Source organism: Seriola lalandi, unplaced genomic scaffold (genome assembly GCF_002814215.2).
Source record: "Seriola lalandi dorsalis isolate HSWRI2012SDOR001 ecotype SW California unplaced genomic scaffold, Sedor1 jcf7180002054690, whole genome shotgun sequence".
Classification (NCBI taxonomy): Eukaryota; Metazoa; Chordata; class Actinopteri; order Carangiformes; family Carangidae; genus Seriola; species Seriola lalandi.
Window position 1 is genome coordinate 38,220 of NW_019525243.1, and position 26,670 is coordinate 64,889.

Here is a 26,670-nt window from a genome sequence, read left to right on the forward strand (position 1 = left end):
TTTATTTTGGATATTCATTTAATGATAATATCACTTTTTCCACTTGTACAAATAAGTTCACAGAATTAAAAAAACAAGTAATGACAAAAAGGAGCTTCCCAAAATAAACAGGGAAAAATTAACAATCACATCGAAAATACTTTTGGTTATCTTCAATGTATTCTACTTTACAGACAAATATTCCAGTTGCGTTGCTTGATTGTTTTTTGTGTGGGTTGTTAGGGCATCTTGTTAGCATGGAACTGTTAATTGTGGGAATGGTGTAGGTAACTTTACAGATATTCACAAATGTGTCTTTGGTGTGTTTGTCCACAGGTAGAGTTGTTTGGGGCGTAATGTACTCCTAGGCATGTGGGCACATAGAGGGGGTGACTGATAGTAACTTGATGTCTGCACGTCCCTGCACAAGCCGGAACACGTACTTGCATTATCACAGAGGTTGACAGCGCCACACACACACACACACACACACACACACACACACACACACACACACACACACACACACAAAAGTTACTTTGAGTATTCACAGATTTGAATCTAAGCACTATGCCTGCATAATAACCTTCCAGTGAATCTTCCACTTTGCAAATCACATTGTCCTCTACACAACAATTCATTGTGCGTCTGGCCTGTCCACAGTCTGGTTAGGTGCAAGTGAGCAAAAGTGGGACCCTTCTTGCCAAGGAGAAGTTGTGCACAGCATTATGCCGAGAAGGCTATTTTTACTCAAGAGAAACACAATACACAACCACTATTTGCTTTGCTTGTTGTAGGCCAGGCTAAGTAGTATGTTGTACGTGAATTTTGGTTGAGGGATAAAACAGAGTTTCCCTTGTAGGGAATATAAAGAATAAATAAAGTCTCTTAAGTTCTCGTTTGCTGTGGTGAAGTCACATGAGTGTTTACTGTAACTGAGGCGAACTCTAAACTAAATGAAACCTAGTGCAGCACTGAAACAAAAGGAGTTCATTCAACTGCTTCTCCCTGTACCTTTTGTAATCCTGCTTACCTTCTCCCTTTGTGATGGTAAAGCAGACTGAGGGCTTCAGAATGGAGAAGGGGGATTTAGTCTTGAGTCTGTCCAGACTAACATCTACTTAGACTGTCTGACATTCTGGGGGCAAAGCCCTTTGATTGACTTTGCTGGTACCAAACGAGTTTTAATCTTCAAAGATTTTAATCTGCTGTTTTGTCTGTTAGTCACAAGAGGTGGTTGGGGGGGTATTGAGGGCTGTTAACAGTCACAAAGTTGCACAATAAAAATATCATAAAGACACAAGTATAAAAAAAACATACATACAAAACAAAACAAGCATCACAAAATTTTTTAAAGCCAAATAAAGCAATGCAAGCATCAGCTTTTTTCTCTGCACGACTTCATTTGGTATCTTAAAGGTCATTCATTCTCTTTGGGGTAGTACTGAAGAGTTACAACATGCAGCAAAAACAATTGCTCATAGTGTTAAGCTAGGCTGTTGTAACAGGGAAAAGGCAGCACAACCCCATTTCAGTGCACACTCCTTTTATGAACAAATAAATGAGGGCATGGGGTCACTATGTCCCTTAACCCAAGGTTTCAGCCAATGCCAACGCATCATTTGTCCCAGCGTCATAGCTTGGAAGCTGAGAGGTTACCAGTCCAGCAGTGTGAGTGAAGAAATATTGAAGCAGGATACAGCATGTAAATGGAGTAAAGGCACTTTAAATGCCTTTTGATGTCCAAACAAATGTTTTCAATATGTTTAATGTCTACTTAGACAGGGGACTGAGTTAAATATAAGTCAGTTTCTCCTTTGCTGGTTGGCTTGCTGATACTGTGTCCTCCACTTTCACAACAGCAGTGGCTGCTCTCTGTATTTCACCAGTGGGAAAAACAGAGCTGAAGAATGAAAATCCTCCTTTAGGTCTGAGAAGTCAAAGCCATGTGTCAAAAGTAGGAAGGCTTGTGTGAAGACATATTGTTATTTGATGTGCAGTGATCCTGTAGTAGCAACACCTCATACTCCAGATTGCCATTCTGAACAGCAGGTTCAGGGATCATAATTTGAGGCTGTTTTTGAGGCAGTGCCCCATTGTCCAAGCCACCCTTAACTCCATCCAACTCTAACTGGGAGGGCTCACAATCTAAGTCCAAGTGGCCCTTGGCCCTCTTCCGGCGAAGATAGCATACCACTCCCACTGCAATTGCTATCAGTACCAGAACTAGCAAGATGGCAACTGCAGGCGCCAGCATAGTGGTCAGCCTTGGGTCGGTAACCCGTGCATCAGGACCACTGATGCTTTCAGGGGCTGTATGGGCCTCAGTGCAGACACTATCTATGTCACTAGGAGCACCTAGTGGACTGGCACACACAGTGTAAGTGGAGTTCGGCTTCAGTCCTCTGAGTCTATACTCTGGGAAGGATGCAGGCAGGCTGAGTTGAATTGGCCTGCGGTCTGGCCCAGAGAGATTGCGGTAGGTTAGGCGAATTCCACGGATGTAAGGCCGCATTTCAGTATAGCGGTGAAGGTCCACCAAGATTGAGGTTGCCGTTACTTCATGTGAGCTGATGTCAGTTGCATCTGCAGTCACAGTTGCCATGGGGATTGCATCTTCAGGTGGTGAAGGCGGGTGATGGTTTTGGACTTCACAATACATGCCAGAAGTGCCATGAGGACAGGTACATTCTACCTGACCATGCTGGTCCAAACGACAAGTACCCCCATTCAGACAGGTGTGAGAAGGACAGAAATGCTGATCCTCTCCTAGGTCAATGCTGCTGCTGCTGGGGGATGCAGGAACAGGGGGCAGGAGAGAGTCATCATCTTTGTCTGTGGGGTCATCACTGGCCCTGGGCGCTGGAATAGCTTCAGTAGTACTTGGCAAGGTAGTGACAGGAACAGGCAGGGTAGTAGTAGTTTTGACAGTACTAGTGGTGATTGTTGTTGTGGTAGGACAGCCAAAATCCCTGTGCTCCAGTCTTTCCAATACCTTTCCAGCATTAATAGGTGGGAAATGGCAGCGGGTCTCCTCTGTTCTCTCCAGGATGATGCTCTGGGCTCTCAGCCATCTTGGGAACCACGCTAAGGTGCAGAGGCAGTTGAAGGGATTCTCTGCTACTGTGAGCTTTCTGAGGTGGGGGAAGAGCTGGGAGAACTCTTCGGGGAGGCCCTGCAGACTAAGGCTGCTAATGTCCAAGTCCTGCAGCTCGCCAAGATTCTGCAGGTCCTGAACCTTCAGAGGACCCATCGGATTCCCTGCCAGGCTGAGGTGAATCAGTCCCTTGGTTTCCTTTAGCACCGAGGGGAAGGACTCAAGTTGGTTTCCTGAGATGTCAAGTTCATGTAGGTTCTTAAGACTACCTATGAGCTCCTTATTCAGACTGGTGAGTCCCACACCACCCAATTTAAGTGACTCTAGGTTTGGGGTCTGGAGGTCTGAAGGACCCAAGGTGGGTAAGACATTGAAGCGAAGGTCAAGCAGCAGCAGACGGGGCATTGAGAGAGCAGGCAGGGATGTCAACTGGTTGCCCTGTATTTTGAGTTCCAGCAGGTGCCCCAAGCCATTAAAGGCTGCAGGATGGATGGTCTTGATAAGATTGCTATACAAATAAAGGCGCTCAAGCAGTGCCATACCCTGGAAACATTCCTCTGAAATGTGAGTGATCTGGTTGGATGACAAATCCAGGTTTCTCAAAGAGGTCAAAGGTTCAAACACCCTATCAGGAAGTTCAGTCAATTTGTTTTGACTGAGGTCCAGCATTTCCAGGTTCTCCATACCATCAAAGTCCTCAGCTATCAATCCCTCAATGCCATTAGCAAAAAGGTAGAGACTTTTCGTGTATGAGGGCACTCCTTTGGGAATGGTGGAGGAACGTCTCAGGAAACATAAGATGGATTCTGGTGTGGAACAGGTGCAATCGTTTGGGCAGGCGCTGGACAAGATGCCATCAGGAAAAATGAGGAGGAGTAGAAAGGGCATCAGCGGAGTGAGAAAGACCTTCATGGTGCAGACTCTTTCTCTCTCCATGCTCAGCCTAAAAAAAAGAACATATAAACTGTCAATAACTTGCAACAGAAATATAAAAAATGCTGACAGATTGTGAACAGGAAATAACAGTCATACACGTAATATTGCTTGATTATTTCACTTGTGAGGGCCATGTTTGAATTTGGGAGCATCAAACTGTTGCACCAAGATGTGTGACAGATGCAAAACAATATTGAATTTCTTTACAAAGCACATTTTCCCCCTATAAAACTTATTTCCAAACCAGCCTTGACCAACTATTGTGTGGCTCTTTAATGTGTTTAATGGAGAGATGCATAGCCAGTGATCAAAGGCAATCTTTTGTCACAAGGTCTGTTAAACAATAGGGCTGTAGCCGTGACCTCAGGCTTCAGAGGAAAAATTGGCATAGTAGCGTCCTGCCACACTTTTCTGGCTAAAGGAGTGCCACATTCTCCCTGCTATGATCTGTGTAATAGATAGTACTGTGGGATGCCAAAAACATTATTTCCTTCTCTAATGATCTTACAGATGGCAATGTGCTTGTGTGTGTGCATGTACATATGCACAGCCACACATTCACATGTGTATGTATATATAATATGTGTGTGTATATATATATATATATATATATATATATATATATATATGTATATGTATACAGTATGTACCATCATATGTGTGTGGTGTTTGTAAACAAAAGGGTTTGTGTTTGGATGTAAGCCGCCCACCCACTGTTATTTTCTGTTCTGCACACGCTCTGTGGTTGTAGTGAGGTCACAGTTAACTGTTTTCCCTATGTTTATGACAGGCTCAACAGCCTATGAAACACACAGACACACAGCAGCAATGAGCAAATTCAACATGGTTTGTTTCTGGAGCGATGTGTCAAACTGAAAACACAGAGTGACTTGTACGTTTTTCTGTCTCTCAAGAACTACTGAAACAGTGAAAAGCTTTGCACACAACCTTTAAATGTTTCACCATAAACACTGCTCTGGTCTCTCCAGTTTCATATAACCATACCGTGTCTTTATGTCTGCCATGCTGCACATGGCCATGCATCTGTGGATGGTTTACTCTGTGGCGTTCTAAACTTGGAGAAGAGCTTCACTGATGGTTTGGTGCTGCTTCCCTGACCATGGCACTATATAAATAACACACACTATCTGTGTCGTCATTGCGCAGACTGACGGCCGGGCTACTTGCCAAATCGGTGTCTCTAATACTGTAAAAAAAAAAAAAGAAAAAAAAAAAGCTGACATAAACAGAGACTGAACAGGGCTGATCATCAAGAAGATATTTTACTGTGTTAAGCCAATTTCACTGGAGCCCAAGTCTTACTAAACAATCACCCTGGTAAAGCGTCAACATAGTACTTGAAAGGGCAGAAAAGGAGGGAAGGGATTATGGAAAGAAGAGGGTGAGAGGAATGAGGGGCGATAAAGAAGAAACTAGTAGCGGACAACAGTCTGTGTGTTATCGAGTGAGACGGCCTTGGGGGTAAGAGACAACATCTCTATCTGTTAGACCTTTCTCTTCTTTAGACAGCTTTTGATCTAGTCTCATTTTTACTCTTCAGGAACTCTTTTGTGTCCTTAATCCTTAACCAGAGGCTCCCTGGTCTGATTTGCTCAAAATTACCCTGGTGTCCTGTAATTACTTTTGTTAATATCATGATTTAAGTTTATTGCTTGAGGATGAGGATAGTGAATAGAAAATAACTCCAAACCTTGCTTTTTGAACATTTATGACACCCGCAGCTACGGCATGTTGGTCAACTTATACGCTTGATGATCTTACTTTAGGACCTTAATGGTGCAGTTGTTGATGTCTGTGCTGCACAAATACCTGAATGAGAGGCCAAGTATGTGTGACTTGCAGTTTTACACAGATACAGCACACACACAGAGAACATTCTGTTCTCACATTGCTCGCTTAGGGTTGTGGCCCCAGAAATGTCAAAGAAATTGCTTTGGACGTTTTATTTCCATCATTTCCCTTTCTATCTTGGAATTATGTTCTTTTCCTCCGAAGTTACAGTGTTAATTTTTCTTGTGAACTATGCACAATGTGATCTACAGATATTGACGCAGAATGTAGAAGCACAGTTGCTCTCTCAAGATCTCTTCTTATTGATACCAGAAAGAGTTTGTCTTTGTCAGTGGTCACACATTTTGGGAAGTAAATGCACAATATATTGTTTAAGAAGCAAAAAATATTATCATGTCCCTCTCTTTTTCCTTATGTGCAAATTTTATTTTTCCAAATTAAATAATACACTAATTGGTGTTTGATTAACCTAAATACACAGAAAGCTCATAGCCTGTTTGCCAACAACAACCAAAAAAAAAACATTGCTGTCTTGAATGTTAGAACTTGGAGATCAAGATGGAGGGGGGGCAGAGAGGTGGAGGAAGTGCCAGTATCATCCCATCACGCCACAGCTATGGCATTCATTTTCCTTCTCTTTCAGCATACTTGACTCTCTGCTCCTCCTTGAAATTGCAACTTCCTTGGAATGAGTCCCTGAACTCTTATTTTTTTCTTTCTCCAGTGTATACACTAAAAGCAATCACAGCATTCACTTCAACCTCACTGCCAACACGTTACTCTCATTATTCAGATAAATGTATTTCATACAGGGCAGAAATGTTATTCTGTGAAGCCAGATGCCAATGAAAATGACCCTGCTCGAACCCCAAGCTTTGAACAAGGCAACTTGCTAGTTTTCAGAGTCAGCACCTACTAACAGCAGAAGAACAACCTAAAGTTTGGACGCCGTGCAGAAAAGTTCAACCTACTTAGTAGTGAAATTGTTTATGGAAAATCTTGTCCAGAAAGTAACAGTTAACATCTGATGGGGATAGTCTGTTGTTGGTTACAGCTAAATGGGCGGCAGAGGTCAAAGGTTGCAGTTATCCCATAATTTATACACAATGCCTGGGGGAATTCAACAGGTGAGTAATTACATGTACAGAGTTGTGAAGGATTTTTGCTTCATGCCTCGACGGCCGGGAAAAATCCAAAGTAAGAACATTTTATTTGCTGCTGTTGGAAATAAAGGATTTCATTGTAGTAATCAATAATAACTGGAGTCATATGTTTACAGGACAGCCAGAACTCTTTTTTTAAATAGCTACAGAGGAAATTGTAGGTTTCATTACAGGGTTCAGAAATGATGGAGGTGCAGATAGAAAAGGGAGAACAGAAAGTGTGGCTGCCGCGCTGCATAGGTGCACAGAACAAGGGAAAACAAAAGGACCCGGGAAGATAAACAGGAGATGAAGGGGGAGAGGGAGAATCAAACAACAGCTCGAGCGTATGCAGATGGTCTCAGGTTTTCATATTATGACTGTGTGGGGAGCTGCATTTCCATTTCAGCAAAGGATACTGTGTATGTGTGTGTGCGTGTCTCAAATAGGGAGTACACACATTCTTGATGTAAAAGGGTTTGTGTGTTTTTGTGACAGAAGTATCACATGTATCTGAAGTCCAAAAATCCAATCTCATTCCTTCCGGAGATAGAGACTAAAACTTTAATTTGGTACAGTGTATCAGAGCCAGAGACGGGTATAAGAGTCCAGTGCCAGAATATACAACAACATCAAGGCAGCCATGAGAGGAGAGTGAGCTATGCAGATAAAACTGAGAATATTTTTCTTTGAAACTGAACGTGGTGATTCTACCGTAGCTCCCTGGGGCAGAATGTTTATTCGAGTGTGTCTCATTCCAAACTGGGCCAGGCACATCTGATAACCCAGTGGTGGAGAGACTGTGGATGGGGAGGGGTGGTTCAGTCAGTGAATGCTGCCAGATCATAGATAAACCGTAGCTTGAAAGGTTAGATTCTCCTGTTTTCTTTCTTTTCAGATGTGAGTGACTTGTGCAGGTCTTATCAGTGTGTAAGATAAGGCGTCATTGTGGCGTCACTGCAGTACGGATCCACAGTGTACTGTGGTGCTGAGTGAGTCCTGACTGTGTGGTTTTAACTCAAGTGTTTTGAAGTGAGTGGAGGTGGGAGGCCTGCAGAGAGAGAGAGATAGTAGAAAGACCGGCTTGTCATCCTGCGCAAGGAGGAATACCCCCTCCCATCTTGCCTTCCTCCTCCTTTCTTGAGTTGTAATTTCCTTTTCTCTCCCCTGCGAGCTTGTTGAGACATTCCTGAGACAGGCAGCAGCTGAGTTTGAAAAAGTGAGCTTGTCCGTCCTTTTGCCTTGGCATTTAGAGATTAACGGGAAGTTTTTTCTGGGTTTACAAACAGATGATTGATTGGATGAATGTTGGTACTGGTCATATGAATAGTAGTAAAAAAATCTTTGCGATAAGACCTGTTATATAACTATTGTTTCTTCATCTGTGTTTTCTTTTAGGCTTGAGTCTAGGTTTGTGGGTTGCATTAGAACAAAGTGTTGTGTTGACTGATGAGTGCCAGAAACGGTAAGGAGAAAATACAAACAAAAGAGCAAGAACGTCTTTGCGCAATACAAAGTGAAATACATGGTCAGCCTCTTGAAAAAAAAAATGAAAGAGGCAATAAGAAGAGGCAAAAGGAAGAAAAGCATTTTTCTCCTCTCGCTCTGCTCACTTCTTATCCCTTTTTTTTTTTTTTTTTTTCTTTTCAAGATGAGGTGGAAAAGAAAACATGAGTAGGGGAACAGCGGAGACAAAAGCAGTTTTCTGTCAGCGGGGGCACAGGGGTGGAGAGGTGGATAAGGCCTGGCTTTGGGAGGGTGAAGTGGGCTTCAGCAATTAAATCCCGGCAGGCCGAGCGTCAAGAGCCCTTATCTTCAGAGCTGAAGGCCAACACTGAGGGGCAATGAAGGGTACAAGAGGGGGTAGAAAATTACGGTGTGTGTGTGTGTGTATGTGTGTGGAGGATTCGCAGGTCACTGTGCACTTGCATAATTCAGCGGGCCTTGCCAGAAACTGCAGGGGGGCACCACGCCAAGTCACAGTAAGGGGATAAGGCTGCACACTACAGAAAGCATACTCCCATCAAAGAGGCCCCTTCTCTTCTGGGACTTCATCTTCTAAGGGAACAACGCTTGCAGAATGTGCATTAGAGTATGATCTACAGTGTTGTGGGTCTGAAGGCTCGGATCACTGGTGTGCACTACTAAAATATACTACTATAGCAGCTCCTGGTGTAGATTTACTACAGTAGCACAGGGACATGAATTCATATTGGTTGTAAACAATAACTTCGGGACCGAGAGAAATAATGGTGTTGAAGGCTGATGTGGGCCCTCTGACCCCTCCTCTTTCCAGGGTCCCCCCTTCCCCTCTCTGTATTCGCCCCTTTTCCATTTGCAACCCTATGAGAAGACAGAGCACCACCCGCCCCCTCCCATATTCCCATCCCTTTCTGCTGTCAGCACCATCCGTGCCGCAGCTGGACCCTGTTATCAACAATCCAGTGGGGTTATCCGTCAACACGACAAAGGGGTCAAGAGAGAGTTGGGAAGGAGAGACAAGAGTTGTGTAAAATATCTGAGGATGAAAAGATTACTTAAGAAGTAGGGCGAGAGAGAGAAAATAGCATGTTTGTGCAGACAGCAGAAACACGTAGCCCAAGTATGTATTTGAAAATGTCAGCTATGTTAACGCAAGACTGTTGGTACGCATGTAATGCTGTGACATATTTGTATATGGCATGAGCCAATGCATACATATGAGAGCAACACTTTACTATTGACATGATACTTGTCCAAGGTGTTCCACTGACTGGCTTTGGCAGCATAATAGCATAGTTCTTAAATCATAAATTTAGAAGTAATGTTTCTTTACACTGAAAATATATCCGATTAAACAAGAGCTAATGGCTTTTTTCTGTTGTAATTTTTGTGCTGTCGAGGTAAACAACATGGCAAAATTTGTGGTAAACCAAACAGCAGATTAGATGTCCGAGGATTAAGGCTCAGCTGCATGAAATATACCTAAAAACCAGAAACAGGCTGTCTAAACAGAGACACGATATTCCAAAATACTCTCTACTAACAGTGCACTTACATCAAGGCCAATCGAGCAGGCAGAATACAAACACAGACTGGGGAGAGGAGGACATGTGCGATGAAAGAAGGATGATAGTTTTACTATGTCTGTCACTGGCAATACTCATCTTGAAGCCACAGTATCATTGCTATGCTTTGTAGTGTTATGATGAGGGATTAGGGGTCGTAGTAGTTTTACAATGTGCTGCACAAACAAAGCTTTCCAACTGATTTCAGCCTGACCACAAGAATAGACCCCGTAACAGCCACATCCATCGCACATCGGTGCTGATTGATGTCAGAGGGCTGTTGTTGTTTTACTTAATGCAAGCAACCAATTAACCAACAGGCAGGTGCCTCTTGGACTGCCTCTTCATTATAGACTTTGTTACCGGAATTGTACATATCTAAATGAGTTGCAAAGCAGCTCATTAATGGTTTGAAAGGTGGCGCTTTTCATCTCAGGATTTACGGTTTTGATCAGGCCTGCTTATAAGGACAGTGTGAAGCATTAGCATTATACTGTAATAGTAAAACAGTGTATATGTGCTGCTCAGTAGGTGGGATATGGGAAGACTCAGTGTTTGATTTTGTGATCTAAGTCAATGGTTATATTTTACATTCCTGTTACATTGTCATATGCTAAAGAAATGTTTGACGGTGAAATATTAACACAATACAGAAAAACTTTTTCCTAGTTCAGCTGGTCAGATAGCATCAGTCTAAAGGACAACAAAGCCCCTGAACCAGTGAGGCAGAGACCCACTCCTTGAGGTCAGAGGTCAGGCTCAGATTAGTGTTTCCACTGCTGCTCTGTATACTGTGTCCTCTGTTGTAACTGTGGCACAGACAACACAGATAACAGGTCCTGTTTGACACGGGCACACACCCAGCTCCAGTTTCACAGACGTACGTGCACCTGAGGCTCGCTGGTCCTCGTCTCCACAAACAGGTGCTTCTCTCCGCTTCCTCCAGGGCATTACGAAACCCAAAACCTCTGGAGTGTGTCTGAGTAAACGATGCGATGTGCGCCAAAGCTCCAGCCTTAGCCGGCTGCGCACTCCTGCCTCAGAGGACAGAGCAGGCGAGAAGGAGAGCGGAAGCAGGCAGAGGTGGGCGGATGGGCAGCCAAACTAGACCACAACTGGGTCTGTGCAACAGCATGTCTGCAGTCTAGCTCTGCCTCCTCTGAGCTTTAGAGCGCAGAGGTCAGGCACTACGAGTTCCAAAAGGAAATGTGGACCATTTCCTTTTGTTTTATTGCTGAAGGATATGACGGATGGTGCTGTAGATGCAAGACTTGATTTTGTTTTTATAAAGGCACTTATGAGGGGAGACACAGGATGCTCTGGCTGAGGTAGACTCTCTCTCTTCTTGTTCTCTTTCTCTCAACTGACAGTGTCCTCTTGTTCTGCCCGAGAGAATGATGTCTCAACACTGACACACGTCTTTCATCAGCGCACCCTGCCCTGTGCCCTCTTGAGACTGATAGTCATTGGGGTCACAGTCGCATTTCTTTTATAGATGCACGCACACGCATCTTCCTGAGATCTTCACCACAAGACTCTCGCTTTACAGAGACACAAAAGAGCTCAGTGCACGACCGACTACCTGAGTCTTCATCTGCTTTCTTATTTCTCTGTGGTGTTTGAATCTACAACTTTCATCAATCTTATGCCATGCACAAAAATCAGTTAGGTGTCCCAGCAGCCTCTCTTGTCAGTGACCTTAATAAAATGACCCCACTACTCTGCTGCTTTGACCTGGCTTGAATCAGTCACAGCCGAGTGGCATAAAACCACAAACAATACCTCTCGGCCTTGCGTACTCTCGATCGCTTTCTCTCTGTTTATCTTTTCTCTCAGACACAGCAGTAAACCACACACACCACTGCAGAAGTCACAGTCCGTTGAATCCAAAAGCACCACATCACTGGGAAACATTAAATATGACATCCTTGTGTCACAACACTGGACTCTCGCCAGGCCTTGGCTTGTGCCTTCGTATCCTGTGCATGACTGTCCACGCCTCCTCCCAGAATCAAAACTTTTATTGTGCTGTCTGGCTCATTGACCCTGGAAGCAGTGGTGTCCAGAGCTTTGTGCTACTGGTAGCTGGTCACCCAAAGTGAGGTGGTCTCAGGCAGCAAGAAGCAGTTAAAGACTCCTGTGGGGCAGCCCAGTGGCTCACCTGGTACAGAGCGTACTCGCTGACTTCCCTGTCTCTCTCTCACTGTGATATGAGAATAAAGGTAAATAATGACCAAAACTTATGAAAACATCTGTGACATTATTCAAAAACCCTTGCGTCTACCTGGCCTTGAGCAGGGACAGGACAATGTTTGTGGTGTGTGTGTGTGTGTGTGTGTGTGTGTGTGTGTGTGTGTGTGTGTGTGTGTGTGTGTGTGTGTGTGTGTGTGTGTGTGTGTGGTTTTAAGTGGCTGGATGGACCAGTTTTTATCTGTCAGCTATGTGCACACTCTGACACTCTTCCTACACCTCTCACATTTATTCCAGCTCCAGCGTGACTGTAATGCTAGACTGTCACCTGGCCACCAAGATCTTGATCTAGCTGATATGAAATGAAATAAAACAGAATGTTTATAGAACCACTTTACAGAAGCCAGGAGCCTTTTTACTGTCAGGACTTATTTTATAATTTGTTTACCAACACAGTGAGAATCAGCCAAAGAGATCATACATGATGAAAAGCCCTATAGCCAGAATTACAGCATCAGTTTGACTGATTTAAACTATCACCCTTCTTCTCTATGTATGAAAAAATCAAGGGATGGACCACACTTTGTGCAAAGGGTTTGTGTTGACACCATTTTTACCTTTGTCCTTTCTTGCAACTGCGCTGTGTGAGAGTTCAACTCGGAGCTCAACTGAATCGGGGGATTGTGTATGAGTCAGAAGGCAGGCAGGCTGGCTGACAAACAGTGTAACACGCACTTACTGAAGAAGCGCTCGTACATCATCGATCTGCCTCTCTGCTCATCTGTCTGTGCGTCTGGATCATCTTTCCACTTACTCTTTGAACATACTGCAGGTACTTATCTGAGTATCTCCCCTGCCCTCCAGGAAGAAATACTTCTATCGGCTGATTCCATAGAACGGTCCGACCGCATTTCTATCAAAGCGCTGGTGTTAGACATTAACATAAACACACTGTACAGCAACACATGGGACAGCTAACAGGTGACACTCTAGTGTGACTCATCACACAAGTATTTCCAAATAATTCCCCCTCTTCACCTTGTCAATCTATGGCGCCCTCTCCTCCCCTTGCTCCTCTGCTCACCTCTTTTCCTCCACTCAGGTTTGTTCATGTAGCTGGTTAGAGTATGACTGGAATCTGATGAACACACGTCTCCCCCGCCTGCCACAACAGCCCTGCAGGGCCTCGTGGCAACAACATCTTTGTCAAAGTGATCATCAGGCTTGTGAGCGCTCAAGGCTAAAGTAATGGGTCGGTAAACAGAAACTCGGGCCAGCGTTAGTGCTGACAAGTAAACAACTTGCTCACCTTGTTAAATTTACAGTTCAGCGTTGGAACTATTGAATGTAAAAGATGCATATAGAGTCAAACATCATTGGCATGGGGCAGATTTTTGATTAGACTACTTGCTAATATTTTTTTTTTTTTTTTCGGGCTTTTTGTGCCTTTATTGATAGTGCAGTAGAGACAGGAAAAGGGGAGGCAGAGAGAGGGGGAATGACATGCAGCTAAGGGCTTGTCCGATGCGGGACTTGAACCGGGGCCATCTGCAGCGAGGACTGTAGCCTCTACACATGGGGATGCTCATCCAACTGAGCTACTCGACGCCCAACTACTTGCTAATATTTAAAGGTGAAGACGTACACTTGGACATGGCCTGACAGGAAAAACAGTAACTCATGAGCAAGTGATGTACTGATAAATTGATTGGCAAATTTAGATTTATTGGTTTTTGTTCATTATTACTCATGACAAGTTTGGAAATCTGTGTCATGGTTTGAGTGTGATGATATAATAATGTTGTACATGTACAGCAAACCTGTCTCCTTATCCTCCGTACAGCCACCTTCATTTAAAGGCACGCATCATGCAGTGGTACCTGTTTTTCAGGCCCACAACCCCCCACCCCCACCTCTTTTCTAAGAGTTACCGTTTGTGATTTTTCTAGTCATTCTACCCCGCAGGCTTTTTCCCTCCTAAAAAAAACACCTCAGACGTGCCACACACACAAGATAAATGTGAAATGGAGATTACTGGTGCAGATTAGGATGTCACAAAGGAATTTATTGTGAAACTGTTGCCTGTGTTGGTGCCATGCCAGCGCTGAGGAGACTGGCTGGCAAACCAGCAGTGAGGAGGCACAGTTCCCCCCCCCCGCCCCCAACACTGACTTGCCTCTCCTCCATGGCCTCGGGTGCCCTGTGATTACCTCCTGAACAAAGACTGTTGCCATGTTTATTACGGTATTACTATCACAGTGTGATTTTTTTTTTTTTTTTTTCCTAAGGTATTCAGAGTTTTGTTGTGTCATCCACAGTCATTTCCTCAAAGATATAAATATAAAACATTTGCAAAGATGTGCTGATTAGTATCATGGCTACAAATAATGAGACAAATTGAGTTAATTCACAATCTCCCTTGTGAAGTCAGATAAATGACAGGATCCTGTGAGCCAACATCAGTCTTAATCCCTACTTTAGTTAGTACATTGACCTGCCATACTCAACCTGTGCCAACCCCTGATTAAACAGCTGAACCCTGACACCATAACAAATGTAAAAGCATCAGTCACCAACAGTCTATTAAGACATCAACATTGATCCTCAACTCCACAATTTGCCTGCGGCAGCTGCACACCACCTGATGATCCCTCGTATCCAGCACAAACATGGCAAGAGTGAAAAAAGAGGAGGAGAGTAGTGACAGAAGTGGAGGAATAAACAACTCCGTTTTCCTTCAGGCTGTCAGTACACACAACAGACGGTTTAAATCTGTCAAAAAGGAATTCATGGTGTGTTTCTTAGAAGACTGAAAATCTACATAAAATGATCGCCTTCGCCTTAATTTCAAAAGTATTTAGTAAGATCATACAATCATACAGAGAAATACACTACACAAACTCAAACTTCAGCCCAGGCCTGTTATTAAAAAATAATACCACTGTTTTTGCAAGTTTTAACTTTTAAATCACACGGTAACGCAGGTTAATTATGGAAATGAATGGGAAAACAGTGCATGCCTGGAACGGTAGGAAAAAAAACACATTAAAATTTCTAAAAACTCAGCAGCATGGTTTGCAAATTAAATGTGATTTGTACTAAACGGGATAAATATGCAAAAGCACTGGCATAAAAGATGCCTTCACACTGATGCCTGCTCAAGCCCATTCACTTGAATATAGAGAAAGAGGGCCCGTTGGTGTGGTTTTAAGATCTGTGTCTTCAATATACAGGGTGTGTGTGTGTGTGTGTGTGTGTGTGTGTGTGTGTGTGTGCCCTATGGGTTAGTCACGCTGTCATATGCAGAGAGTCTAAGACAACCTGACAGACTGGGGTAGAGACGAAGGAGAAGGGGGGGGGGGTGAATGATGCTAGTTATTGTAGCAGTGAATAGTAATTTATCTAAACAAAGAGCAGTTTGTTTGCTCTCGTCAACATGTCCGTTCATACGTGTCATTAAGTGAGTATCCTGAGCTGACCTGTAACGCACAGAAGAATGCATACCTGTGTGCGCTTACTCACATTTGTCAATGTCAGTCTTTATGTTAGTGTCAGAGTATATGAATATCATGGAACACTCTTGTTTGCTCTTCTATGTTTGCTTTAAGGTAGAAATATTATGATTATTAACCGACAATTATACACATTAGCCAAGGCGTTGCGCCGTCTAGAAGTTTAACACACACAGTAATGGGAAACACAGACGATTGGCTTGGTTTCAGAGCCTCATCACTCAAGTTTTAAAGCATACATGTAGGTGAGGCAAGGATGTGTGGTTAGCACTTAGGATCAAGGCAGGTAAAACACACCCTCGAGTTGTCATAGTGTGTTATAATTCAACTCGGTGGGCTCAAGCTTTGATGTTAAAACTCCAGGATCAAGGCGGAATCGGAGTATGTTGATATTGAAGCATTTGCCTGCATGGCAAATAATTTACAGCCAGCAAGCACACAGACCTTGCACAAATCCCTTAACCTGAAGTATGTGTGCATGTGTTACGACCAAAACTCAACCCCAGGAGAGGAGCTCTGCACCACCACTGCTCTCTCCTCCTCTCTTTTTTCCCTGACGAAGACTGGGCCGCTCAGAGACAGAGAGGTGGAGGAGTTGTAAGGCAATTAGAGAGAGTAGCGGTGTGCGTCCGGAGGCCCAAGGCTACGGACTTGTCCTGTGAGTGTGTGTGTCTTTGCGAGCCCACACAGTCCCTGTCACAGCTCATTGACAACTAGCACAACACAGGAATGAGGCAGGACAGAGGGTGAGGGGTCAGAAAGGGGTGTGTTACATTGAACAGAGAATCAGAACTTTTAACCACTAATGCATTAACCAGATCTCAGCATTGGCAATTTATTGTTTTTTTTTGTTTTTTTGTTTGTTTTTTTCAAGCAAAGTTTTAGGAATGTATCTCTTCAAAACCACGAATTACAAAATACTATTTGTGACAGAATTTTTTTTCTCCTTAGAGAGACTGTATACTTTGTGGATCACACTGGTTCCTGCTGAAGAGATAATTTTTTAAAAACAGGCTACGAATCTATAGTTTTACTTTAAAAAAAAAAAAATGGAGTAATTTCCTAAAACAACTGAGCACACTAGATTTTCACAGCCATCAGGTAAAGAGTGCTCATAGTGCATTTGTTGTGGACTATTTTCAGCAGCGGATTAATATATGTTTTGTACTACTTTCGACTGACTCAAAATAAACCACTGCTTCCATTCATGGTAATGAAGGAACCCAGAGTCACCCAGAGCAGCAATGTGACTCACTCATGTGTTTTTTAATAGTCTTTGGACAATGGAACTCTATGGCACAGAGGAATAAGCTACATGTAAACAGATCATACTTGTGTGGTTTTGGTCAGACTTTTTAAATTCTCTTTCTAAATTGATCTGCTTTTTTAAAAAAGAAAACACAAAAAAACTATTATCTCTGTGGAAAATGAATAAAAAAAACAACAAGTATGAGCTATGAAGTATTACATATACAATAGATATATATACGGGGTTCGCGTACTGAAAAGTCCGCATCCTACCCAGTTCTGCGACAGCTCCATAACTTCACCAACCAGACAGGCATGGTAAAGTCCAAACTTCCTCCATTCTCTCTTTTCCTTTTCTCTCTGTCTGTAGCCCTACACAGCCTCACTGTATCTATTAAATGCAGTTAGTGTGTGTTAGCCGAGCTGCTCTTGTTCTCCTGCCAATCTTGTTAAGAGGCTCAGAGTTGTGTGAAAGGAGCCTATTGAGGAAGCAGGGTGTTACGGTTAACACAATAAGGACCGCCAACAGTGTGTGGTTTGAGTTTCGGGATGCAAATATTCAAAGGAGTATATTATTGTGATGCGTGTCAAAAAAACATTTTTGCTTATGTAATCTTATTCCAAACTAGAGACTATTTTTTTTATTATGATAAAAACTATTCCTGATGTTTGTAATTTGGTAGCTGACCACACTAATGAAACTGTCAGATTTTACTCACCCAGTGAAGAAGCTTCCTCCTCTACTCCAGCTCCACTTTTCTTGGTTTCAGTTCTTCCTTCACTGGAAATAACAGTTGTACCTATTAGTCAAATATTTTGCAATGTGTTTTTTTTTTTTTTTTTCTCCACTTATTTGGAATCTAACCCCCTGTCAAGCATTGTTAATGGCCCACATGCAGGACAGGAAGTTTTTTTCTTGTTAATTGGTTGGATTCCAGCTGCGTGCAGGAGCGTGCTGAGCGCTGGTTGGTTGTGGGGCGACGCAAGGGGAATGACAGAGCGGGAGAGGAAGAATGCAGGCCGACCACTCTCCACTCTGTCAGCTCCTTGTCCTGTGGTATCAGCCTATCAGCTGTGGCCCGAATGCCTGTGTGTGCAGAGCGTTAACTTAAGCATGACACCACACAGTCACTTTTTTGTTTGAAAGCCCTTTTATGCTGTGCTGTGTTGATAGCACAGTTTCTGTGCGGTGTGATCGGTGAGATTCATTTAGTTTCACCCTCTTAAGCTGGTCATGAATGAGGTGTTGCCTCAGGAGGGCATCGAAGGTCACTCATGGAAAAGTAATACACACTGACATTTCCTGCAAAGACTAAAATTTGGCTTTTTATTATTAATTTTATTCGTATTTCATTAGGACTTTAAATCACTGTTTTCTGCACTTTTCCTCAGTTTGGGTTTGATCAGATGTGTGTGTTTAAGCCAAGCTGACCTCGTTGCCCCAATAGCTTCAATTTTAAGTTACATCAACAGGCAGGTCCCCAACTGACCACACTGTTTGTGTGTTTTTAATGATAAGCACCTCATTTTCCAATTCCACAGAATTATTTGTGTGTATATATATTTGTGCATGTGTTCACGTTCTTGTTGCTTTGTATAAATACATGATTAACTAGTATCAAATGCTATTTTTGAACGTGATTATGTGATCATAAATATGATTTGGTTTCGGTAAAACCTAAACACAAAGCAGCCGCTTGATAGATGTTTTATTATTGGGAGACGTTCAGCCAAGAGCAGCTCCCACATTTCTTTCTAATAGCTGACTTTTTTGGGGTTTCGCATTTAATTGATTTAAGGCATGGTCATAAAACAGTTTGGGAGATAATTAGCTGAGAGGCACACATTATTTTTTAGCTTTTTCTCTCTCATTAGTACAACACAGACTGTTAAATACATAGGCTACTTGTTCATACTGAGTCTCCCTCTGCTCAGCACTATTTCAAAGCCATATTTCATATACCTAAGCTCTGAGTCAAACAGTCTGTGCAGATGTGAGGTTACCTGAGTGTGTAACACCTAAAACCTCACTTCAATTTGCATACCCCATCTCCATATCTCCCTGCAGCACAGGCTCACTCCCACATTCGTACAGCATTGTTTACATCCGAAAATAACCAGGGCTTGGTTTGGCTCGCTGACCTGCTATGAGGCCTTTGCTGCGCTCTGCATCCGCGTGTTTATTTGTCTGTGGGAGTGCCGTGCGCTCCGCTTGTGCATGTTTTTTTAGTGCGTGCTCAGTGCATGTTTTCGCGTCATTCGCATACCTACTGTCACTCATCTGCAAAGGTAAATGTGACGATGCATGCTTGCCATGCTTGAGTACATGCAATGTGTATGTGTGTGTGTTTAGCTGTTGTGTGTGGGGACTCTCATGCGCGGACCCTGCTGCGGTCAGTTTCCCGAGGTCACTGTCTCTCCTTTCCCTCTCAGACAGTCCCTTGACTGCATTGTAAATATTTAGCTTTCAAAGTGGAACCCTCAAAATAGATGCAAATCTTCTTTACCACCAAGCTCCTTGAATGTCGCTGTCGTACTTTTCTAAAAGACAAAGCTGTTGACAACAATATTCCTGCTTTGGTATGCCTTAATAGCTCAGGCTGCGTCTTCCACATCTTTCCACGAGACATGTGGTCTTTAATTTGAGCAGACAGGGCACTGCCAGAACATTTGTAGTATCCCTTAACCTGCCAGTACCTCTTATTCTCTCTCTGTGCACCATTATTGCTTTACATTCATATTTATTCTCTTTTTGAAGGAGTTATTTTTGTCATTCCCTTGTTCTGATTTTTAGAGCATTGATTCTTTGCAGCCTTTCTGTCCACTATAATTTTCTTTCTTCCTCTGTGTTCATCTGTTAAACATAAATATCGCCTCACCCTTCTCCTCCTCTCGTTCTCCTTTTCTCTCTCTGTCCTCACTCCTTTTTCTCTTTCCCCATCTGGTGAAACCTCTTCCAAGGCAGAGCAGAGCTCAGCAGTCTGGTGTTCATGTTAGAACCACTTTATAGTGACATCATCTAAAGCTGCACATATAAAAGATTTTGACCAAGGTATGCCTCCAAACATCAGTCCAAACCCTAAACCTGCGGGAGAAGGGTAGGATAAACAGAAAAAGGCTTTATGTTTCACTGTAGTTCGACACTTTCTTCTGCTTCCTGTGTGTTGAATTCGTACCAGTGACAAGCCATGCGACTTGTGCCACTGTCGCCTGTTGATTGCACCGTGGAGAGATTCAGATTCAGGCTGATGATACGAGGTGGCGTTTGTTGTACACGTGCAGGCATTTGCACGTATTTGGCCTCAGATTTGGCCCTGGGCTCCGACGGTGTGGACAGCAGCTGATGACAACACTATCTGTGTGCCCCCCCACCCCCCCACCCCCCCTTCAGCTGCAACGGAAATAGACATTAAGAAAAAGGGGGACAAGAGAAACGTCAACAAAGCGGCCGCATGTGTACGTCTCGGCTCGTATGTACGACGTGCCTGCGTGAGAGTGCGTCTGAATGTCACCACTTTCTATGACAAACGAGGCCTCGGACACACACAAACCCAAAGGTACACACACCTCTCGTTTACACTGCTGCTAACCATTCAATCCGTATTCAGTAGAGCATTAATAGTTAATGTTCATCTCAGTGGCTTTTTGTTTAATTTTCATTGGCCATTAATGAAAAGTGGTTAAACATTTGACCTTATTCTCAAAGGGAGATCTGTCTTTCCCACTTCTGGTTTTGGTCAAACAGTATAGGTATGTGTGTATGTGCGTGTGTGCATGTGCCCTTGCTTTGCTCTTGCCCAGTAAGATCTAGTTCAAGGCTCATTTTCTAATTACAGTGCTGGCCAGAGGTAATTACAACCTTAGATTAAGAGCAGTTTCTCTTTTTTTTACGGGCTCACTGAAATGCAGCAATTTGTGGTGGCTTTCTGGGATGAGCATCCTCCCTCTCATCCTCTCTCTCTCTCTCATTCTCCATCTGTGTCTCTCACCCTGCTTTTCTCCCTCAGTACTTCACTCGAGTCAGTTGAGGAATTTGGGGGATTTTTTTTGGCTTTTTGCAGATTTTCCAACCACAGTGAGAAGGTTAAGAAAATATCAGCGTTTCATTTAATATAAAGCTTGAGAGAGCAGTGTTGATTCAAAGGGTCATCTGCTTTAGAAGATAGACAAACTGGTAAAATCTTAACTACAGCGAGTGTTTGTGTGTGGATGTGGACATGGACGACAGCAGTTATTTGGGGTTTGCGCTCAGGCTGGGGCACTCCAAAACCCTCAGATCCCTTCGCATGTGTGTGTATATTTATGCAAGGTTTTGAAGTGGTTCTTCTGAACGCATCATTTGGCTGCATCGGCAAGCTCTTCTTCAATTTAGCTTGGCAGGCGTACGGGCTGGGGTTTGCCTCCGCATACCGCTGGGTCAGCATTGATGTGTGAGGCTGAGGCCTTTGAAGCCGGGGGGGTTTTTATTTAAGACGCGTCTTCGAGAGAGCGGCTCCGGCTCTTGGTTGTCAACCAGGGAACGCCCCCCTCTGCTGTGCAGCACCTGAGAAGGGGCCACGCTGAGGCCACCAGTTCTGACAGCGGAAGGATTTGTACTGCTTGAATTCTGTCTCTAACTCACACAGAGTGGTTGCTAATTGTGATGAGACCTCACTCTCACATGGCCTTGAGAAAAACAAATACACACACACACACACACACACACACACACACACACACACTCACATTCGCTCACTAAACTTTCTGCCCTGTCGACTCCTCTCTCTCTCTCACTCTCTGCCAGCTGTGTGAGTGCCCCACTCTTGTCATCCTCTCCTCGCTCCACCTCCCCATATCCCTCCCCCTCCTCCCTTCCCCAGGCCTCCTCGCCTCAGCACCTGACTTTTAACCCTCTAATCCCTCTGATGCCCTGGGTAGGATGCTACAGGCACTGCCCCTAATTGGTGCAAAACTGAACTCCTCGACTCTCTGCCAGTTTGGAGAAAGAAGAGCAGCAACAATCGGTGTGAACTGCAGTGTTGTGGTAACAAATACATTTCTATGCACGACAAACTCTTGCCAAACATGCAGCAGATCTTTCGGTCGTGTCTCAACACAACAAACGGAAGAACAACAAACTGTCAGTCATCGTCATCTGCAGATTTAGACATCCGTGCTCTTTTCCTCTCCAGCTCTTTAGCACAGATAATGAAATGCCAGCCTTGATTTTGTAAAAAACAAAGCAGATAAAAGTACAGGCTGACACAATGCTGGCAACCAGATCCTGGATGGGTAGTGTGGTTTCGACATCACTGTCACAGTGGTGTGACAGCAGGCCTGTGCTTAATTGTTTAAAATTGGGTTTTATGACAGAGGGCTTCTTCGCCTTTCCCTCCACAGACCGACATTTAAGGCTAAGAGATGTCCCCGGGGGGAGGGATGGTACACCCAGGGTGCACATGTGGCTCTCTTAATGCTCACACAAGCACACACAACCGCACATTTTATTGTCAAATCGTTGCCAAGTGTTATGCAGCAACTTTGATAAGCTGCGACTTTGATTTCACGGCGCTGGTGAAGATTCACAGTAAGAAACTTTTACCCTACCTCGTTTTCCCCTTCACTCTATCTCTCTTCTTCCTCTCATTCATCATCTCAGACTCTCTCAGCGGCGAGAAGTGTGTCTGTGTCAACAAGTGACTGTACAAACACAACAGTCTGCCGGGTAGAGAGTGAGACACTGCAGCAGAGAGCAGTGAGCTCTGCAGCTTTATTGTCCGGCTCCACATACAGAAAGTAACGACACTGGTACAATCCTGCATTCTTTACAAAGCCAGCCTGTGCCCACAACTGCTCTCTTGTCCTGTAAGTGTTACAATCTGGGCAACATAGTAGCCTGAAAGTTCTCCACATTAGTGAGGGATAATTGGCCTCCTGTGGCTGCTCTGCTGTGTCTGGTAGCCTAATATAAACCAATTACAACCATTATATACTGTCAATGACACGGTAGCTTCTCCTGTAGCATAATGACGGTCTGTGAGGAAACACATGGCGAGGAAACAAGCGGTACGCCGGTGTAGGGGTTAATAGCGGGGCTATTGGAGTAGTTTACACCGCCTGTTTTGCCCCCGGGAAAGATTAGCCGATTTTCCGTGCCTGTTTATGGGGCCGTGTAAAAGATGCTAATCTGGATGAAAGCTGGGAGGATTGTGGTCAGAAGACTGTTCTTACACGAATTAAGCATCTTAGGTGAAGGTGGATATATACATTTTTAACATGCTTTTATTTTAATCAGCTGTGTCCAGTTGGGTCTTGGGGCTACTGGTTGTCCCTGAGGAGCTGCCAGCTTGTCTCTCACATAATAAATAACCATTAAATTTCACTGTTGTTTCATTCAGTGTTAACACAGTCAGATTATGTCTTTAACAAGGATCATGTTTCTGTGGTTATCACCCAAGCAACTGAGTATAAACACTTACATAATTGTAAGGTTAAAACTTCAAGGTTTTAAGAACTACTTATTTAGAGCTGCGTTGGGACCAAACTCTCAAATGAGGCTCCTTCTTTCAGGATACCTCTCAGGTAATCAAAGTTTGTGCTGGCGTACTATTTGCATATTATCTGGACAGAACAGATCCTCTGACAGCTCCTTGTCATTTTTACTTTGTGGAACAGAGATTGTTTTTTATTGGATGTTGGTTTATTGTTGGAGCAGGTCACTCGGAGATTTAATCTTACAGGAATTTGACCTCATCACTCATTGCTCTGCTGCACACATGCTGAGCAAAACCGATGTCTCTCTAATTTCTGCGTGTACCTTTCCCTCACATCTGAACCAGTGTTTCGTTCACCCATCGCTGCCTTCAGCTAAAAGTCCAATGATTGAGTCGTTCAACTTTAAATCTGCGCTTGGTACTTGTCCACATTTCAATCCAAGTGAAATGTTTTTGTTATTCTGGTAATAATAAGTAATTTGCGTCTTTAATATTGCAGTCATGCTTATCACTGAAACTTGGTCACTGTGTGACAAAGCTATAAGACACATCCTTGTCATCCATCCTTCTTGTAGAGTTTTGGATTATTTCTTAACTTTTGATTTGATTTTGAAACCACATCTGATAATCAGGCTTGGCAATGGCACTTGTCTTTGCCCAACTTTGTCCTTATTTTCTCAGTAGTTTTTGCTTTTACAGTGAAAAGCCCTGATGCACCAAAACTGCCAGAAAGATGTCTGAAAACTCTAAGATAACAGAAGGACGCTGTGGTCCACAGTAAGCTACAGTAATAGTTTGGTGATACCGTTTATTATTTTGTCTCCAGATATGAAATGAGGTCAAGATCATCCTGTTTTGACCTCATGCGTAACAAATTCATTGACTTGTCATTTTCTGACCCCTCTGAGCGTCCTCCACTGAAACCATTTAACAACCACGCTTGTGTGTCCTATTGAACTCTCCGTTGTGGGATGTTCCCGTGTGTGTACGTGTGTGTGTGGGTCCAAAACCAGCCGTCCTCTGCGGCGAACACGTCTCGGTGCGGTCTAGACGTTCGGCTCGGCCTCTGCATGCTGTACGGCGTCCTGCGGTCCGACACTCGCCCGCCTCATTACCGCCCCGACGGCTCTTTGTGCTCCGCGCACACGCTCGCGTTTTATGCATTTCCCAAACACAGAGGAACTCTTGTTTTATTGTCTGTTTGGTGATGTGAAGCATTAGTGGCGCGCTCATAGCCAATAAAACCTGTTAGATCCAATATGCCAGTGGAGCCTTCATGTTGATTTGCAACACACAACGACAGTTGTTTTTCACAGGGATGTGGAACTAAACACGTCTTATCATTAGTGTAACACAGTGTGCTTTAAAAGCATAAAAACTTCTTTACAACTTTATAGAGTTACTGTTGAGCAGAACAAAACAGCAACACGGTGCGTGTCTGTTGGATTATTCTAGTTTCTACTTTCGCACAGGGAGTTGTCATACAGGACACACTAACACAACTTTTGTGAGCAGCACCGGTTGTTGTTGTCCTGTATTTAAAGAACAGACAGAAACCGGACGAGTCGTTGTGATTTTATACCCATAACAATTTTGTTATTTAGTGCGTTCAGATGTTCCTACAGCCAGTCATATATCAACCTAACCCCATTAGTCAATGTAAGTCTCTTTACGCGTCTTTACGCACTTTTTGATTCTGTTCAAGTGTTACAGCCCAAAAACAAATGAAATGTTTGTCCTTATTTCATTAGTCAAAGCAGGAAACTCTTACCCAGAACTTGGAAGAAGTAAAGTTGGTAGCGCAGTCGCGCTTGTGTCTTTATCCAGACAGAGCAGTTCACCGATATAACTCCAGACCGTTTGGTTTTGCGAATATGCCCTCTCTTAAAAAAAAAAAAAAAAAATCTGTGAACGTATTAAACTTACAACGCACGGTCTTCATCAAATCCTCTGAGAGGTACAGCGACCTCCACGTCAAGGAATGTGCTCAAGTGCCGACTCCCTGGACAAAAAGCGCTTTATTGGTGAGCACAGAGGAGAGTTTAAGCGGAGGGATGGGAGGGGCGAGGCGAGGCGCACGGCAGCATGAGCGCACTCCTTCACAGACCGAAGAGCAGCTCACAACTCACCTTGCAGCTCGGCTCAGTGCTGAAGGAGAGAAATTCCAGCCTCCTTTCAGTTCACTATATCTTAATGCCTACCTGCCCGACCTGTTTTAACCATGACACATTACGAGTTCCATTATTTACTGTACAGAGAAGTTAAATTTCATTTTAATAAGTGTTTCTTAGTTACTACCTTGATTTGCTTTTTGAAGTATTCATTTTACTTCTCAGTAAAAGTGACAATGTTTACAGACACTTTTAAAAGGCTAATACTTGGACCAGATCACACCAAATCAAACGGACTTGTTACATAACAAACCCAACAAAACTGAAATATTTGATCCTGTAAACATGTGACACAGTCATATATGTAATAAATGAAAAAAAAAATGCCAACAAAGTGGTTTCTTCTATTTTTGTCCACATCTACCAGTTTATGAATGACTCTTTGCTTCATTCGCAGAGACATCTTCAAGCTGAGAAAGCTATTGAATACTTCCAAACACCAGTGACAAACTACCCACCAGCAGCTGGGAGCCTATTTCAATGTCAGCCAATCCCAACAAGGTAGAGTAAGGTGATAGCTGTCAGGGACTGCGTCACCTCTTATGTGTACTTTTAGCCACACGTCGCACAATCAACCACAACCCAAAGCCTCTTGTGTACAGTGCTTTGCTTGTGACCTACACGTTCCTGCAGAGCTTCTGTTTTTCTCCACATTAGGTGAGAAGAACATGTTGACAAGAAATTGTGAAAATAATTGGAACCAGGCCAAATTTCTCTCTGTGGTGATGTCATTCACCCTGAGACTCCAACAAGAAAAATATTCAACAAGCAGACCTCTCTCTGGCCCCGAGGCCATCCCACGTGTCTGGTGGAACCACCCCCCCCCCTCGGTATCCTCTGATCAAGGGACACTTTAGTTCCACTCGTCGAGCCATGCTTATGTATTTTGTACAGTTTACTTTTTGATATCAGTGCTCACACAGTCTGTGGCTCATGCCTTTCTCCTGCTCGCTCTCCCTCTGCTCCCGACTGTAGGAGTTATTACTCATGTAACACACACACACGCACGCGCACACACCCGTGCACAGTACCATCTGCAAGGCATTACATTAAATTGCAGGAA

The 26,670-nt window shown here is 43.6% G+C and overlaps 2 protein-coding genes across 3 annotated transcripts in view; one reads left to right on the forward strand and one right to left on the reverse strand.

Moving 5' to 3' along the window:
• Positions 1 to 25,500, reverse strand: vasnb (vasorin b). 2 transcript variants are annotated; one of them, XM_023423252.2, is made up of 3 exons: positions 25,208 to 25,500; positions 17,683 to 17,744; positions 1 to 4,019 (listed from the first exon to the last, which is right to left on the reverse strand). In XM_023423252.2, the coding sequence occupies exon 3, from the start codon at positions 4,010 to 4,012 to the stop codon at positions 1,931 to 1,933; it is 2,082 nt and encodes a 693-aa protein (XP_023279020.1). In that variant the 5' UTR covers positions 4,013 to 4,019; positions 17,683 to 17,744; positions 25,208 to 25,500; the 3' UTR covers positions 1 to 1,930. The 2 variants fall into 2 exon arrangements, with proteins under 2 accessions (XP_023279020.1, XP_023279022.1); XM_023423254.2 differs by lacking the exon at positions 17,683 to 17,744.
• LOC111667526 (coronin-7-like) overlaps positions 1 to 26,670 on the forward strand; it is a 77,950-nt gene that overhangs the window by 24,693 nt on the left and 26,587 nt on the right. The window lies entirely within an intron of this gene.

Bases quoted from the DNA above. Each gene is read 5' to 3' on its own strand.
- vasnb (XM_023423254.2), bottom strand. From the start codon at position 4,012: ATGGAGAGAGAAAGAGTCTGCACCATGAAGGTCTTTCTCACTCCGCTG.